The sequence below is a fragment of the Pristiophorus japonicus genome, chromosome 16 (genome assembly GCF_044704955.1).
Source record: "Pristiophorus japonicus isolate sPriJap1 chromosome 16, sPriJap1.hap1, whole genome shotgun sequence".
In the NCBI taxonomy this organism is placed as follows: domain Eukaryota; kingdom Metazoa; phylum Chordata; class Chondrichthyes; family Pristiophoridae; genus Pristiophorus; species Pristiophorus japonicus.
In genome coordinates this window covers 120,749,353-120,766,339 of record NC_091992.1, presented here as the reverse complement: position 1 = coordinate 120,766,339, position 16,987 = coordinate 120,749,353, and the positions used below count along the sequence as shown (strand labels likewise).

The 16,987-nt window shown below is 42.7% G+C and overlaps 1 protein-coding gene across 2 annotated transcripts in view; it reads left to right on the top strand.

The window, feature by feature from the left end:
• Nucleotides 1-16,987, top strand: part of cog1 (component of oligomeric golgi complex 1) — a 42,053-nt gene that overhangs the window by 7,903 nt on the left and 17,163 nt on the right. For both annotated transcript variants that reach the window (XM_070857762.1, XM_070857763.1), the window contains exons 6-8: nt 2,116-2,326; nt 3,661-4,461; nt 8,402-8,548. In XM_070857762.1, coding sequence (XP_070713863.1) covers nt 2,116-2,326; nt 3,661-4,461; nt 8,402-8,548 — 1,159 coding nt within the window. The remainder of the gene's footprint in view (nt 1-2,115; nt 2,327-3,660; nt 4,462-8,401; nt 8,549-16,987) is intronic.

Genomic DNA, 16,987 nt, shown 5'->3' with positions numbered 1-16,987 from the left:
CTCAAACTGGCATTTATTTCTGAAAGGATATCAGTATTTACTTAGTGTCACTAGATCACTACGTACGAGAGGCCATAGTTCAACTGGAAAGCATGAAAGTTCCTCTTTGCAACATTTATTTGGTTCACCCGAGATTATGTCCTCCTGTCCTAGAGTCAAACTTGAACCCATAACTTCTCACTCAGAATAGTCAGAAGAGGTGAGAGAAAATGGGGAACTACAAGTCAGTGAGCCTGACATCAGTCATCAGGAAAATGTTGGAACCCATTATAAAGGAAGTGGTAACGGGGAACTTAGAAAATCATAATATAATTAGGCAGAGTCAACATGGTTTTATGAAAGGAAAATTGTTTTTGACAAATCTTTTCATTTTTTGAGGATGTAACTAGCAGATAGATAAAGGGGAACCAGTGGATGTAGTATATTTCAAAAGGCATTTGATAAGGTGCCACACAAGATAAGGGCTCATGGGGTTGGACGGTGGAGGGGGGGGGGTGGTGTAATATATTTGCATGGATAGAGGATTGGTTAATGGACAGAAAAGAGCGAGTAGGGTCATTTTCAGGTTGGCAGGCTGTTACTAGTGGGGTGCTGCAAGCATCAGTGCTGGGGCCTCAGCTATTTACAATCTATATTAATAACTTAGATGAAGGGACTGAGTGTAATTTATCCAAGTTTGTTGTTGATACAAAGTTAGGTCGGAAAGTAAGCTGTAAAGAGGACGGAGTCTGCAAGGGGATATAGACAGGTTAAGTGAGTGGGCAAGAAGGTGGCAGATGGAGTATAATGTGGGGAAATGTGTGGTTATTCACTTAAGAATAGAAAAATAGAATATTTTTTAAATGGTGAGAAACTATTAAATGTTTGTATTCAGAGGGATTTGGGTGTCGTACATGAAACAAAGTTAGCATGCAGCTGCAGCAAGCAATTAGGATGGCAAATGGTATGTTGGCCTTTATTGCAAGGGGGTTGGAGCACAGAGTAAGGAAGTCTTGCTACACTTGTACAGCGCTTTGGTGAGACCACACCTGGCGTACTGTGTACAGTTTTGGTCTCTATAGGTAAGGAAGTATATACTTGCCTTAGAGGGGGGTGCAACAAAGAGTCATTCGGTTGATTCCTGGGATGAGAGGATTGTCGTATGAGGAGAGATTGTGTAGGTTAGGCCTACACTCTTTGGAGTTTAGAAGAATGAGAGGTGATCTCATTGAAACATATAAGATTCTGAGAGGGCTTGACAGGGTAGATGCTGAGAGGCTATTTCCCTTGGCTGGAGAATCTAGAACTGAGGGCATAATCTTAAGATATGAGGCCGGCCATTTAGGACTGATGATGAATTTCTTTACTCGGAGGGTTGTGAATCTCTACTCCAAAGGGCTGTGAATGCTGAGTCGTTGAGCATATTCAAGGCTGAGATCGATAGATTTTTGTACCCTAAGGAAATCGAGGGATACGGGGATCGGTCGTGAAAGTGGAGTTTAAGTCGAAGATCAGCCATGATCTTATTGAATGGCGTAGCAGGCTCGAGGGGCCGCATGGCCTACTCCTGCTCCTATCTATGTCTTATGTTCTAATATAAAGAGTACTGCCACAGAGCGAATCTGACGGTAACTAATGCTATTTTAACAGAGAAATATACACAGCAATAAACTAAGTTGGAAATTTTATTCACCGATATATTTTATCAGTCTTATACCAGTAATAAATTACATGCTTAGCTAGTTTTTAGGCTCTGTTGTAGCAATTATCTTCGATAAGACCATCACTTTTCATTAATTACCAGTAAAATTTTGTGACATTGAAACTATAAATGATGAGTATAAATTTTTATATACAAGATGGCAATCAAATTTTGCTCTACAGAGCCACCTAGTAGTCAGAGCCTGAATTTGCATCATGATAGTCAATATAGCAAAATAGAATGGGGTATATTGGTATAGTAATTTAAAATGTTAGATATTGATGGAAATTTATGGCCAAAATTCATGCAAGCAGGAAGTAAAATTTGTGAAAATGAAGTGTGTGCCCTATGCGAGATTTTTAATAATGTATACATTCTCAAATGCAGTGATTTAATTTTTTTAGTACTGACCTAGACTTTCCATTTTATCAAAGGTGTAAGGATGACATAAAGATGGGAATTGGGAACCTGCTGATCTACGTGAAAAGTCTGAAGGGTCTTGCTGGAATTCGAGATGCAGTGTGGGAACTCCTCACCAGTGAATCAATAAGTCAAAACTGGGAAACTATGTGTTGCCGACTACTGGAGAAACCTTTCTCCTTCTGGGAGGACTTCCTTCAGCAGCTCTTCCTCGACAGATTACAGGTAGATAACTTCAAGCCTTTGCCTAACAAATGCAAACAACTTGGTTGTTAATCCATTGCTAGTGATCTTTGAAATTTTTGATTTTACAGTATCTCGCTTTCACTGTTCAAATCACTAATGTGCTACGTATAGTGATATTGTAAATGTGTTCTTTATCTGGGGTTATGAAAATAAATGATCCACTCCCCTGTGGCCTCGTTAATAACCGATAAAGATGGGTTTCAAAGGTTAAAGCCGGGAACATTATATTTTACAATTGTGAAAATGTTTGAAAAATCAAGCTAATAATTTTGGTTTATTTACCTCTTACAATTCCAGCAATATAACATTACACAGGGAGACAGAGTATCAGATTTGCATCATACACTTACAGAACAAACCTGCCAATTGTTTAGAATTATAACATGGGCCATCATCTTCAGCCCTGGCCACTGACTCCATTCCCTATCCCAGCCACTTTCTTAGGCTGAGACAGATTGTTCACAACCTTGGTGTCCTATTTGACATCAAGCTGAGCTTCCAATCCCTTATCCTTTTCATCACTAAGAACACCTGCTTCCATATCTGTAACTTTGACTGCCTCCGCCTCTACTTTAACCTATCTGCTGCTGAAACCCTCGTCCAGTCCTCTGTCCTCGTCCAGTCCAATGTTTTCCAATCTGGCCTCGTATCCTTCACCTTCTATAAACCTCAGCTCATCCATAACTCTGCTGACTATATCCTAGCTGCACCAGTTCCTGCTCTCCTATCACCTCTGTCCTCACTGACCTACATTGGCTCCCAGCCCCCTCAATGCCTCAGATTTAAAATTCTTACCCATGGCCTCGCTCCTCTCTTACTCTGTAACCTCCTCCAGTGTTGCAACTCTCCTCAACCCTCCTCTGCTCCCAAGCTCTCTGTTCCCCAGATGCTGCTGTTTTAGGCACCATCTCCCATTGTCTCACCATTAGCTGCTATGTCTTCCACGTCCAAGCCCAATGATCTGGAATTCTCTCCATAATCCACTCTGCATCTTCACCTCCCTCTGCTCCATTTAAAACCATTTTTACAACCACATCTTTGAACAAACTTTTGGTCACTGCTCCTAATATCTCCTTCTTTGCCTTGATGTTCATTTTATCCATAAGGTTTTGTAAAGACCTGTGGGAAGATTTTCTTTGTTAAAAGTATTATATAAATGCCTATTGTCATTATTGAGACCAACATTGAGGAATGCTGTCTCTTTTAATTAACAATTTAAAAGATAATTATAGAATATTAACAATATTTATTGTAGATGATAATTGAGGAATTTGGTTCTATTGGACACTATTAATAGCCGCCCTTCTCTATAGGCACTAACAAAAGAAGGTTTGGAATCCATCTCAAACAGTTCCAAACAGCTCTTAGTTTCAGCTCTGCAGGAACTTCAGGCCAAGAACTCCAGCACTCCTTCTAACAAACATGTTGAGTTTGAATACAATGTTGCTGCATTTCTTTGGTCAGAGAGCAATAATGACCTTTTACCAGACAGTGCCTGGGTCAGCGTTGCCAATCGTAGCCAGTTTGTAAAGAGTGGACTCTGTATGAAGGCCCAAGCTCTCACACTTTGTGTTCAAAGTTTCTGTTCAGCACTTGACTCCAAGTTAAAAGTTAAATTGGATGATTTAGTGATGTACCTTCCACCGGATTCTTCTACTGTTCAGGACAGTTTAAACGACCACTCATCCTCACAACTACGGAGCTCAGCATTTGATCGGTATGCTGATACAGCTAAGGTTGAAGAAATGCTACGGACACATTGCCTTTCTTGTGTACAATACATCCTGGACTGTGTGAAGGCAGAGCTTAAAACGGCAGAAGAGAGATTACAGAACTGCACTTACTCTCCTAACAATTGCAATCTCAACGCTGTCCTTTTCATGGCACGGTTATGCCAGTCTATAGGAGAACTCTGCCCTCACCTAAAGCAGTGCATTTTGGGCAAGTCGAGTAGTAATGATCTGCTTGTACGTGAGTCCCGCCCTGTCAAGAAGTTGGGCAAGGGGAAGCTGCACGAAGTAAAGCCAGCACAGGCCAAGTGGCAGGAAGTAAAGGATCAGCTGTTGCAACAGAGCACAAGTGCTTATCGGATTTGGACCGTTACCATATCAAAGGTCAGTGACCAGTTTTACCTGCTGCTTGTTTAGGAGGAGAGAACTTTACAATGCTTTTTTTTTTCTTGTGGAAAGTATGTTTGTCCTGGAGTGTATTCCAGTCAGCAATTGCTCTACTCCCCCAGCCCTATGACATATAAAGGACAGCTCTCTTCAGATTTCAGTTCAGTTTAGCACTGCTGATTTTTCATCTCGTGTCCCTCTATCTCCTAACGGGCGAGCTCCAATTTTAAATTGGTTGCAGGGACCAGAATTAAAGTTGGGAGGCAGAGTTGTTGCATCACTGCACTGGAGGAGGTGAGCACCTTACTATCAGTTGTTGCTCCACTTCTCTGGGACTATAATGTTTAGATCATAACTTTTCCTTCTGCCTGCAGCCCAGGCTTCTGATTTAAAATTAAAGACACCCCAGCAAAATAGAGTGGGAGCCGAGATTGGAGATTGAATGGAGAGTTGCCATTCAAATATCAGAGAACTGGAAGAGTGAATTGCATATGTAACACACATACTTGCCGTTGTTGCTATAAGTAGTTGTTGTAGTAGATTTATGATTACGTGAATCTCAGTTACTTTATCAAGAACATAAGAAATAGGAACAGGAGTAGGCCATACGGCCCATCGAGCCTGTACCGCCATTCAATAATATCATGGTTGATCTGATCATGGACTCAGGTCCACTTCCCCGCCTGCTCCCCATAACCCCTTATTGTTTAAGAAACTGTCTATTTCTGTCTTAAATTTATTTAATGTCCCAGCTTCCACAACTCTCTGAGGCAGCGAATTCCACAGATTTACAACCCTCTGAGAGAAGAAATTTCCCTTCATCTCTGTTTTAAATGGGTGGCCACTTATTCTAAGATCGTGCCCTCTAGTTCTAGTCATCCTCATCAGCGGAAGCATCCTCTCTGCATCCACCTTGTCAAGCCCCCTCATAATCTTATACGTTTCGACAAGATCATCTCTCATTCTTCTGAATTCCAATGAGTAGAGGCCCAACCTACTCCACCTTTCTTTATAAGTCAACCCCCTCATCCCCGGAATCAACCTAGTGAACCTTCTCTGAATTGCCTCCAAAGCAAGTATATCTTTTCTTAAATATGGAAACCAAAACTGCACGCAGTATTCCAGGTGTGGCCTCACCAATACCTTGTATAGCTGTAATAAGACTTCCCTGCTTTTATACTCCATTCTTTTTGCAATAAAGGCCAAGATACCATTGGCCTTCCTAATCACTTGCTGTACCTGCATACTATCCTTTTGTGTTTCATGCACAAGTACCTCCAGGTCCCGCTGTATTGCTGCACTTTGCAATCTTTCTCCATTTCAATAATAACTTGCTCTTTGATTTTTTTCTGCCAAAGTGCATGACCTCACCCTTTCCAACATTATACTCCATCTGCCAAATTTTTGCCCACTCACTTAGCCTGTCTATGGCCTCTTGCAGATTTTTTGTGTGCTCCTCACACATTGCTTTTCTTCCCATCTTTGTATCGTCAGCAAACTTGGCTACGTTACACTCAGTCCCTTCTTCCAAGTCGTTAATATAGATTGTAAAGAGTGGGGGTCCCAGCACTGATCCCTGCGGCACCCCACTAGTTACTGGTTGCCAACCAGAGAATGAACCATTTACCCCGACTCTGTTCTCTGTTAGTTAGCCTATCTTCTATCCATGCTAATATATTACCCCCAACCCCGTGAACTTTTATCTTGTGCGGGAACCTTTTATGTGGCACCTTGTCAAATGCCTCCTGGAAATCCAAATACACCACATCCACTGGTTCCCCTTTATCCACCCTGTTCGTTACATCCTCAAAGAATTCCAGCAAATTTGTCAAACAGGACTTCCCCTTCATAAATCCATGCTGACTCTGCCTGACCGAATTTTGCTTTTCCAAATGTCCTGCTACTGCTTCTTTAATAATGGACTCCCAACATCTTCCCAACTACAGATGTTAGGCTAACTGGTCTATCGTTTCCTGCTTTTTGTCTGCCTCCTTTTTTAAATAGGGGAGTTACATTTGCAGTTTTCCACTCTGCTGGAACCTCCCCAGAATTCAGGGAATTTTAGTAAATTGCAACCAATGCATCCACAATCCCTACCGCAAAAAAAAACGCGTGCAACTGCTGGCTGAAAACCTCCTGCTTCTCTGGCCCCCTCCAGGCGGCATTCAGCTGGACAGGGATGCCTCAGCAATGAGAAGTGACTGGGGCACAGTGCTTCAGGTAAGATTTTAAAATGTTTCTTATTGTTTCAATAGCTTTGACAGATACAGGGTAATTGCTTCTTTTGCCTGATTTAATTTCATCTGTTAACCCTAAATAATGGAGGTTTTTGTTCCAATTGGACAACTCCACTAGTTCCTAATCCACTGTACTTGTTCCCAAATCCCAGTCGGACATACTGGTGATTCTTGCTCAAGTCTGCCTGGAATGTGCCCTTCACAGCAAAGAGCACATTTTATAGCCCATCATCTAAATTTGCTGCTGGCTTAACTGCTAAGACAAGTGGATGATCTGTATTCTAAACATGATGATGTTGCCTCTGACTTCATAATAGTCCTGCCTTTGGCCTCAACCACATTATAAATCAAAGCAGTGCTGAAATTGAAGGCAGCGATAGCAACAATTCATGGCTTCCTTGTACAGAGTTTCCAGTGATTGCCAAAGCTATTGAAACAATAAGAAACATTTTAAAATCTTACCTGAAGCACTGTGCCCCAGTCACTTCTCATTGCTGAGGCATCCCTGTACAGCTTAATGCCGCCTGGAGGGGGCCCAGAGAAGCAGAGGGTTCGGGCTAGCAGCTGCACGCTTTTCTTTTGTCATCCCTTCCATCTCGATTACTAAAATCATGTTGCACTGTAAATGAGTCATTTTAACAGGCATTTGGGAACTCTAATCTACAGAAAAGCTTTGTGCAATGATTTATTCTGTTACTGTACCCATAGACTTTCCTGCAAATAATAGAATTAAGCTTTACATGAAAAAAATCCTGTTCCAATGTGTTCAGTCTTAGAGTTATTATATTGTAGAATACTAACATTTAATTCTTCTATTGCACTGACTTTTTCAGCATAATACAAAGTGTCTGTTGAGAATTCTAATGGCAAGCTGCAACTTCCACCTCCAGAGTGTAACTACCAGCTGATTGAATACTTTGCTGAGATCAGGGGGTTGTGGAGACGGGCAGTAAACCAGAGAGAGAAAAAACAACCGTGGTGCTGTAGCTTTAATAGCATTTTCATTTCATTTGAGGATACCCAGTAGGCCAAGGAAAAGGGATGGCTTTAAATCCCATTGTCCTACAATTTATGTGCTACTAAAAGTGACCTATTTCTACTATGTTCACCTGATATAAAAATCCTAGGCACGGCCTGTCCACTGACCAGGACAAAGTATCAGATACCGCTGAAATGAGATGCTACATTGCAATAACGACAGTGCAGGAGGACTTGTTGCACAGGGAAGGCCTTCTACACATCGAGGTGTTAATGAACTGTGGCTCAGACTGAGCAACATTAGCGAGATGAAAGGACTTGTGTGGCGTTTGTGGCTGGCTGCCTTTTTAATAAGTGTTTATAATAACAACTGCACATTTTCCTGTGTAACAAGAGTTGTTTTAAACACTGATGCTGTTAACTATTTGGATTTATGACTGGCAATATACTTTATTGGATTGGATACATTTTAGGAAATGTGAAGATTGTAAATTTCAGTAAATTTTGAACAGTGAAGTTCTAGAAATATGGGCACATGCATTATTTATACCTTGAGAACTTTGATGTCATGTTACACGATCATGGCGCTTTGGGATTGTTGTAACTGGAGGCTGGAAACAAACACTGATTTACTTTAGGATTGATGTGGAGACTAGTTGTTCTATTTTCTTGGTTTATTATTCCTTTATTACCACTTAATATTTTTGATTTTCTTCTTTAAGGCTCTTGTTTACCGTTTCACTCAAACATTGCACTCTCACTCAGCTGGAGCTATTTTATCCACGGCCACCAGCTGGGATGAAATTGAAATTCAAGAGGAAACAGAAGCTGGAAATAGCGTAACGTCCAAAATTCGTCTTCCTGTACAGGTTGGAAGGATTGTTTATTTTTCTGTGTTGGAGTTGTTTGGCTTTTTTTTTCTTATATAAAAAAAATCATACACATAGTTAATCACTGACAGTCTTCCTTAATTCCTGATTATCAGTTTGTGAATTTACCTTCATGTTGTAAAACATCCATTTCTTTTGTGCGATGGTTTTGCCCATAAGATGGAGGGGTTGGCCCCCAAGCACATCGGGGCTGCTTCCCGCCCCCCAAGCCCCCCCAAATAACCAACTGTGTAAGCTCTTCAGCTCCTCCTTCTATGTGTGTTGTACTTACTGTAGGATTGCTCGTTGTTACGAAGGGTTGTCTCCAAAGTACTCATATTTGCAGGGGTGGGTGTGATGGTGGTGATAGTAAAAGTGTTTTTTTAAATAATGTATATTTTCACAAAGTTTGCATGCAGTGTGCATGTACAATCCCTTTTTGTAATATATTTAAAAAAAAGATTTTCCCCTATTAGTGGGGGAGCTCATTACCAGTAAGTGGTCACAAAAACACTGAAGTACTAATTTGGGGAAGAGTAGTTCTTGCTGCTAACTTTATTTTGCTTCTGTCACAGTACTGTTGCTTTTTTAAAATTTGTGGCATTAATATTAACCGGGAACCTACTCATGGCTAAGCCCAGAAAACTTAATGCAAGTTGGCAAGAGTTGGTGAGTATGAAGCATTGCTGGATTTTACTCAGCTGAAAAAACATCATTTTTGCTAGGAGAGGCCTAAACTTCCCACTGCCTATTCAGCTAGGACTAATGCCTTATGTTTTAGGTAAGTGGTCACAAAAAGACTGCGTTTTAGAGTTATCTGGAACCAGTTGAGAAGAATTTCAGTCTCTACTAACTGGTCTGTCCCTCCAGGCCCCATCTGTGTGCCAGGTCTCTTGTCAATCATCAACAGTGCCCTGGAGTACTGTGGACCTGCCAGTTATAGTTATTGTATTACAGAGTCTGCCACAGAAGATTGATTAGATTCTCATTGCCAGCCAAGGCACCCTGGACGGACCCGATCTGCTCACCACCTTCCTAAGCACATTAGTTGGCTATTAAACTACAGAACTAGCCATGTCTCTAGGCAAGCTGTCCCAGTATACCTACAACACTGGCATCTACCCGACAATGTGGAAGACTGCCCAGGTATGTCCTGTTCAGAAAAAGCAGGACAAATCCAGTCTGGAAAATTACAGCTTCATCAATCCACTCTTGCCTTCCATCGCTTTGCTGATGATTGTCGTCAACAGTGCCTTCAAGTGGCAATTGCTCACCATAAGCAGCTCACCGATGCTCAGTTTGGGTTCTGCCAGGACCACTCGGCTCCAGATCTCATTATAGCCTTGTTCCAAACAGAGGCAAAAAAGCTGAATTCCAGAGGTGAGGTGAGAGTGACTGTCCTTGACATCAAGGCAGCATTTGACTGAGCGTGGCATCAAAGAGTCTTGGTAAAATTGAAGTCAATGGAAATTGGGGAACACTCAACACTGGCTAGTCTTACCTAGTACAAAGGAGAAAGATGGTTGTGGTTGCTGGAAGTCTCAGCCCCAGGACATCGCTACAGGAGTTCCTCAGGGCAGTGTCCTAGGCCCAACCATCTTCAGCTGCTTCATCAATGACCTTCCCTTCATCATAAGGTCAGAAGTGGGGATGTTCGCTGATCATTGCACAGTGTTCACTTCCATTCGCAACTCCTCTATCATAAAGCAGTCCTTGCCAGCATGCTGATAAATGGTAAGTGCCAGGCAATGACTGTCTCCAGCAAACGAGAGTCTAACCACCACTCCTTGACCTTCAACGGCATTACCATCGCCGAATCCCCCACCAGCAACATCCTGGGGGTCACCATTGACCAGAAACTTAACTGGATCAGCCACAATAAATACTGTGGCAACAAGAGCAGGTCAGAGACATGGTGGTGAGTGACTCACCTCCTAACTCCACAAAGCCTTTCCACCATCTACAAGACACAAGCCAGGAATGTGATGGAATACTCTCCACTTACCTGGATGACTGCAGCTCCAACAACATTCAAGAAGCTCGATACCACAATCCAGGACAAAGCAGCCTGCCTAATTGGCACCCCATCAGCCACATTAAACATGCACTCCCTCTACCACTGGCGCACCATGGCTGCAGTGTGTACCATCTACAAGATGCACTGCAGCAGCTCGCCACAGCTTCTTTGGCAGCACCTCCCAAACCCGCAACCTCGACCACCTAGAAGGATAAGGGCAGCAGGTACATGGGAGCACCATTACCTGCAAGTTCCCCCCAAGTCACACATAATCCTGACTTGGAAATATATCGCCGTTCCTTCATTGTCGCTGGGTCAAAATCCTGGAACTCCCTCCATAACAGCACTGTGGGAGCACCTTCACCACACGGACTGCAGTGGTTTAAGAAGGCGGCTCACCGCCACTTTCTTAAGGGCAGTTAGGGATGGGCAATAAATGCTGGCCCTGGCAACAATGCCCACATCCCAGTAAAAGAAAAACTGCTAAGTGCAGCTTTGAGCTCTCACTAGACAGACAGTAGGTCACATGTCGAGTTTCTTGAGCTCTTGTGGCTGCACCTGCATCCAGGTCAATAATTGTCTTGTAAATAATAGACACACTTTGAGGGCTTATAAATGACCTTCTCATCAGGGTAGGCAGTCTCTATCCTGTTTTTATAGTTATCGTGTTGATCTAGTTAAGCTTCTGGCCAGTGGCAACTCCCAAGATGTCGATGATGGGGCAATGGTGGTGTCCGTGAAGGTTAGAGGGAGATGGATGTGCTTATTACCTTGTACATTATGCGGTGTACAATTATGAACATTACAAACTTGGATGTTATCTAGGCCCTGCTATAAGCTGGCATGGATTGCTTCCTTATCGAGAGAGTTGTGAATGGAACTGAACACTCTGGAATCATCAGCAAACCGCGTTAATCTTGACCTTGTGACTGGGGGAAGGTCATAGCTGAAGTAGCAGAAAATGATTGGGCTGAGGAGTTGGAGCAGTGTCTGGGACTGCGATCATTGGCCTCCAACAACCACAGCCATCATCCTTTGTGTTGGCTATGACTCCAACCACTGGAGGGCTTTCCCTTTGACCCCCATCGGTTTTGCTAGGGTTCCTTGAAGAATTACAATTATATCAAACTTCTTACTCTACGTATGAAAAGGTAGATCCAAAATTTTCACAAGAAGGGTAACCTTTAGCATAAGCTTCTAATGCTATTGAATTATGAGTCATTTAACTTGATAAAACTCAGAAATGATAACTCATAGTGACGCTCTTTATTTTGCATCATTGTTGGCCCAGGATTCAGGATTGTTGCTGAAAGCAGTATGCGGTATGGACTGTTCAATGGTTCATGTGTGCAGAAGTATTTATCTAGTGTTGAATACAAGTTGTTGTTGATAAAAGCAACAATGTTGAAAGAATAAATTTCATTCCATCGTTTTGAAAAGACCTGTTATTTATAGTAAAGTACAACTGTTACTTTACTGCTGCTGGAATTTGCTGGGCTATTTCTGAGGCAATAAAAGTAGTGCTCATAGTAATGTGAAACCACAGATGCCTGTAATCTAATCTATCAGTACTGTGGATGTGTCGAAGACATAAGTACTGACTACATACAATACAGAATTGAAATGTAAAATTGTACGGATAATTACAACACTATTACTGAAACATTGAATCTGATAATTACTGATTGAATAGGAACTCCATTTTTAGAAGGCTCCTTTGTATGTTTGTACTGATTTGATGCCTGGAAAAATGGGGCCCTGATGTGAATAAGACAGTCCAAACATGTGAATTCTTTAAGCATTCATCGCATGCATTTTTAACTTGCATGAGCAGTATGCCTGACTGATGGACATCGATTCCATCCAGGCTTTTTTCTGCCTCCTGTGAGTCATGATCATTACTGACGTGATTTTTATTGAGTAAAGTCATAGAGTAGGAAAAGGGGAGATAGGCATGTTGAACATACAATCTTTTGTTCCCTCAACAAATCTTAACTCTATAATGCTCAAGTCTATCCAAGTACTTAATAATGCTCCCATATATGGGAAGACTTTTCCAAAACATCTCTTGGACACCTCGGCAGGATACAAGATCTCCATTATATTATAGCCTGTCTTATCTTTATTTTTTTTAAAGATTGCTATGGTTCGTGCTCCCAAATCTTTTCTTCCCTCCGTTCCAAATACATCCTCTTCCTCTTCCCTGTATTTTCATTGTGTTGAAATCAAATTATATTGCATAATCTCCTACTTTGCTTCATTCTTTTCCAGGATATCAGAACTGCTGAATTATTTATCTCCCTCAGTTTTTCCATGCTTCTGCAATGGATTTTTGATCCCCAACTTTGTCAATGTCTAATCACTACTTGCTGATTTATCTTCTCGTCTCTTTTGCACCTTGGTGATGTTCTGCACTCTGGGTTAAGTCATGGCAGGCGAGCTCGGACAAGTGTTATGCTCCTTCTGTACAATGTGGGAAATCAGGGACGCCTCTGGTGTCCCTGATGACTACGTGTGCGGGAAGTGTATCCGCCTCCAGCTTCTGACGGTCCACGTTGCGGAATTGGAGCTGAGGGTGGATTTACTCTGGAGCATCCACGATGCTGAGAATGACGTGAGTAGCACGTGTAGCGAGTTGGTCTTACCGCAGGTGAAGGGTCCACAGCCAGTTAGGGAATGGAAGACCAGCAGGAAGAGCAGTGCAAGGAAGGTAGTGCAGGGGTCCCCTGCGGTCATCCCCCTGCAAAACAGATACACCGCTTTGAGTACTGTTGAGGGGGATGACTCATCAGGGGAGGGCAGCAGCAACCAAGTTCATGGCACCGTGGCTGGCTCTGCTGCACAGGAGGGCAGGAAAAAGAGTGGGAGAGCGATAGTGATAGTGGATTCAATTGTAAGGGGAATAGATAGGCATTTCTGCGGCCGCAACCGACACTCCAGGATGGTATTTTGCCTCCCTGGTGCAAGGGTCAAGGATGTCTCGGAGCGGGTGCAGGACATTCTGAAAAGGGAGGGTGAACAGCCAGTTGTCGTGGTGCACATTGGTACCAACGATATAGATAAAAAAAGGGATAGGTCCTACGAGACGAATTTAAGGAGCTAGGAGCTAAATTAAAACATAGCACCTCAAAAGTAGTAATCTCGGGATTGCTACCAGTACCACGTGCTAGTCAGAGTAGGAATCGCAGGATAGCTCAGATGAATACGTGGCTTGAGCAGTGGTGCAGCAGGGAGGGATTCAAATTCCTGGGGCATTGGATCCAGTTCTGGAGGAGGTGGGACCAGTACAAACCGGACGGTCTGCACCTGGGCAGGACCGGAACCAATGTCCTAGGGGGGAGTGTTTGCTAGTGCTGTTGGGGAGGAGTTAAACTAATATGGCAGGGGGATGGGAACCAATGCAGGGAGACAGAGGGAAACAAAATGGAGACAAAAGCAAAAGACAGAAAGGAGATGAGTAAAAGTGGAGGGCAGAGAAACCCAAGGCAAAAAACAAAAAGGGCCACTGTACAGCAAAATTCTAAAGGGTCAAAGTGTAATAAAAAGGCAAGCATGAAAGCTCGGTGATCAGTGCAAGGAGTATTCGGAACCCAGGAGAGGGCTCTGAGCTAGTTAGAGTGGGTGAGAGCTCAGATGAACAGGACCCCAAGAAAGAATGCAAAAGGCAGGAGGCAACAGAGCAGAGTAGCACTGGGGTAAGTGTAAACCACAAGGTGATAGGAAGAGACAATATGTATGAATATAAAGGGGCTGCAGGAGGGGTCAAAACGAAAAATCATGGTTTAAAAACTAGTATTAAAACACTCTACCTAAACGCACGCAGCATTCGAAATAAAGTAAATGAGTTGACGGCACAAATCATTACAAATGGGTATGATTTGGAGGCCATTCCAGAAATGTGGTAGCAGGGTGGCCAAGACTGGTAATTAAACATACAGGGGTATCCGACAATTTGGAAAGATAGACAAGAAGGGAAAGGAGGTGGGGTAGCTCTGTTAATAAAGGATGATATCAGGGCAGTTGTGAGAGACGATATTGGCTCTAATGAACAAAATGTTGAATCATTGTGGGTGGAGATTAGAGATAGTAAGGGGAAAAAGTCACTGGTGGGCGTAGTTTATGGGCCCCCAAATAATAACTTCACGGTGGGGCGGGCAATAATCAAGGGAATAATGGAGGCATTTGATAAAAGCAACGGCAGTAATCATGGAGAATTTTAACCTACATATCGATTGGTCAAACCAAATCGCACCGGGTAGCCTTGAGGAGGAATTCATAGAATGCATACGGGATTGTTTCTTAGAACAGTATGTTACAGAACCTACAAGGGAGCAAGCTATCATAGATCTGGTCCTGTGTAATGAGACAGGAATAATAAATGATCTCCGAGTAAAAGATCCTCTCTGAATGAGTGATCACTGTATGGTTGAATTTGTAATACAGATTGAGGGTGAGGAAGTAGTGTCTCAAATGAGCGTACTATGATTAAACAAAGGGGACTACAGTGGGATGAGGGCAGAGTTAGCTAAAGTAGACTGGAAACGCAGTCTAAACGGTGGCACAATTGAGGAACAGTGAAGGACTTTTAAGGAGCTCTTTCATAGTGCTCAACAAAAATATATTCCAATAAAAAAGAAGGGCGGTAAGAGAAGGGATAACCAGCCATGGATAACCAAGGAAATAAAGGAGAGTATCAAATTAAAAACCAATGCATGTAAGGTGGCCAAGGTTAGTGGGAAACTAGAAGATTGGGAAAATTTTAAACAACAGCAAAGAATGACTAAGAAAACAATAAAGAAAGGAAAGATAGATTACGAAAGTAAACTTGTGCAAAACATAAAAACAGATAGTAAAAGCTTTTACCGATATATAAAACGGAAAAGCGTGACTAAAGTAAATGTTGGTCCCTTAGAAGATGAGAAGGGGGATTTAATAATGGGAAATGTGGAAATGGCTGACACCTTAAACAATTATTTTGCTTCGGTCTTCACAGTGGAAGATACAAAAACCATGCCAAAAATTGCTGGTCACGGGAATGTGGGAAGGGAGGACCTTGAAATAATCATCATCATTATGCGGGTAGTGCTGGACAGGTTAATGGGACTCAAGGTAGACAAGTCCCCTGTTCCTGATGAAATGCATCCCAGGGTATTAAAAGAGATGGCGGAAGTTATAGCAGATGCATTCGTTATAATCTACCAAAATTCTCTGGACTCTGGGGAGGTACCAGCGGATTGGAAAGCAGCTAATGTAACGTCTCTGTTTAAAAAAGTGGGCAGACAAAAGGCAGGTAACTATAGGCCAGTTAGTTTAACATCTGTCGTGGGGAAAATGCTTGAAGCTATCATTAAGGAAGAAATAGCGGGACATCTAGATAGGAATAGTGCAATCAAGCAGACGCAACATGGATTCATGAAGGGGAAATCATGTTTAACTAATTTACTGAAATTCTTTGAGGATAAAATGAGCATGGTGGATAGAGGTGTACCGATGGATGTGGTGTATTTTGATTTCCAAAAGGCATTCGATAAGGTGCCACACAAAAGGTTACTGCAGAAGATAAAGGTACGTGGAGTCAGAGGAAATGTATTAGCATGGATAGAGAATTGGCTAGCTAACAGAAAGCAGAGAGTCGGGATAAATGGGTCCTTTTCGGGTTGGAAATCGGTGGTTAGTGGTGTGCCACAGGGATCGGTGCTGGGACCACAACTGTTTACAATATACATAGATGACCTGGAAGAGGGGACAGAGTGTAGTGTAACAAAATATGCAGATGGCACAAAGATTAGTGGGAAAGCGGGTTGTGTGGAGGACACAGGCTGCAAAGGGATTTAGATAGGTTAAGCGAATGGGCTAAGGTTTGGCAGATGGAATACAATGTCGGAAAATGTCAGGTCATCCACCTTGGTGGGGGGGGGGGGGGGGAGGGAAACAGTAAAAGGGAATATTATTTGAATGGGGAGAAATTACAACATGCTGCGGTGCAGAGGGACCTGGGGGTCCTTGTGCATGAATCCCAAAAAGTTAGTTTGCAGGTGCAGCAGGTAATCAGGAAGGCGAATGGAATGTTGGCCTTCATTGCGAGAGGGATGGAGTACAAAAGCAGGGAGGTCCTGCTGCAACTGTATAGGGTATTGGTGAGGCCGCACCTGGAGTACTGCGTGCAGTTTTGGTCACCTTACTTAAGGAAGGATATACTAGCTTTGGAGGGGGTACAGAGATGATTCACTAGGCTGATTCCGGAGATGAGGGGGTTACCTTATGATGATAGATTGTGTAGACTGGGTCTTTACTCGTTGGAGTTCAGAAGGATGAGGGGTGATCTTATCGAAACATTTAAAATAATGAAAGGGATAGACAAGATAGAGGCAGAGAGGTTGTTTCCACTGGTCGGGGAGACTAGAACTAGGGGGCACAGCCTC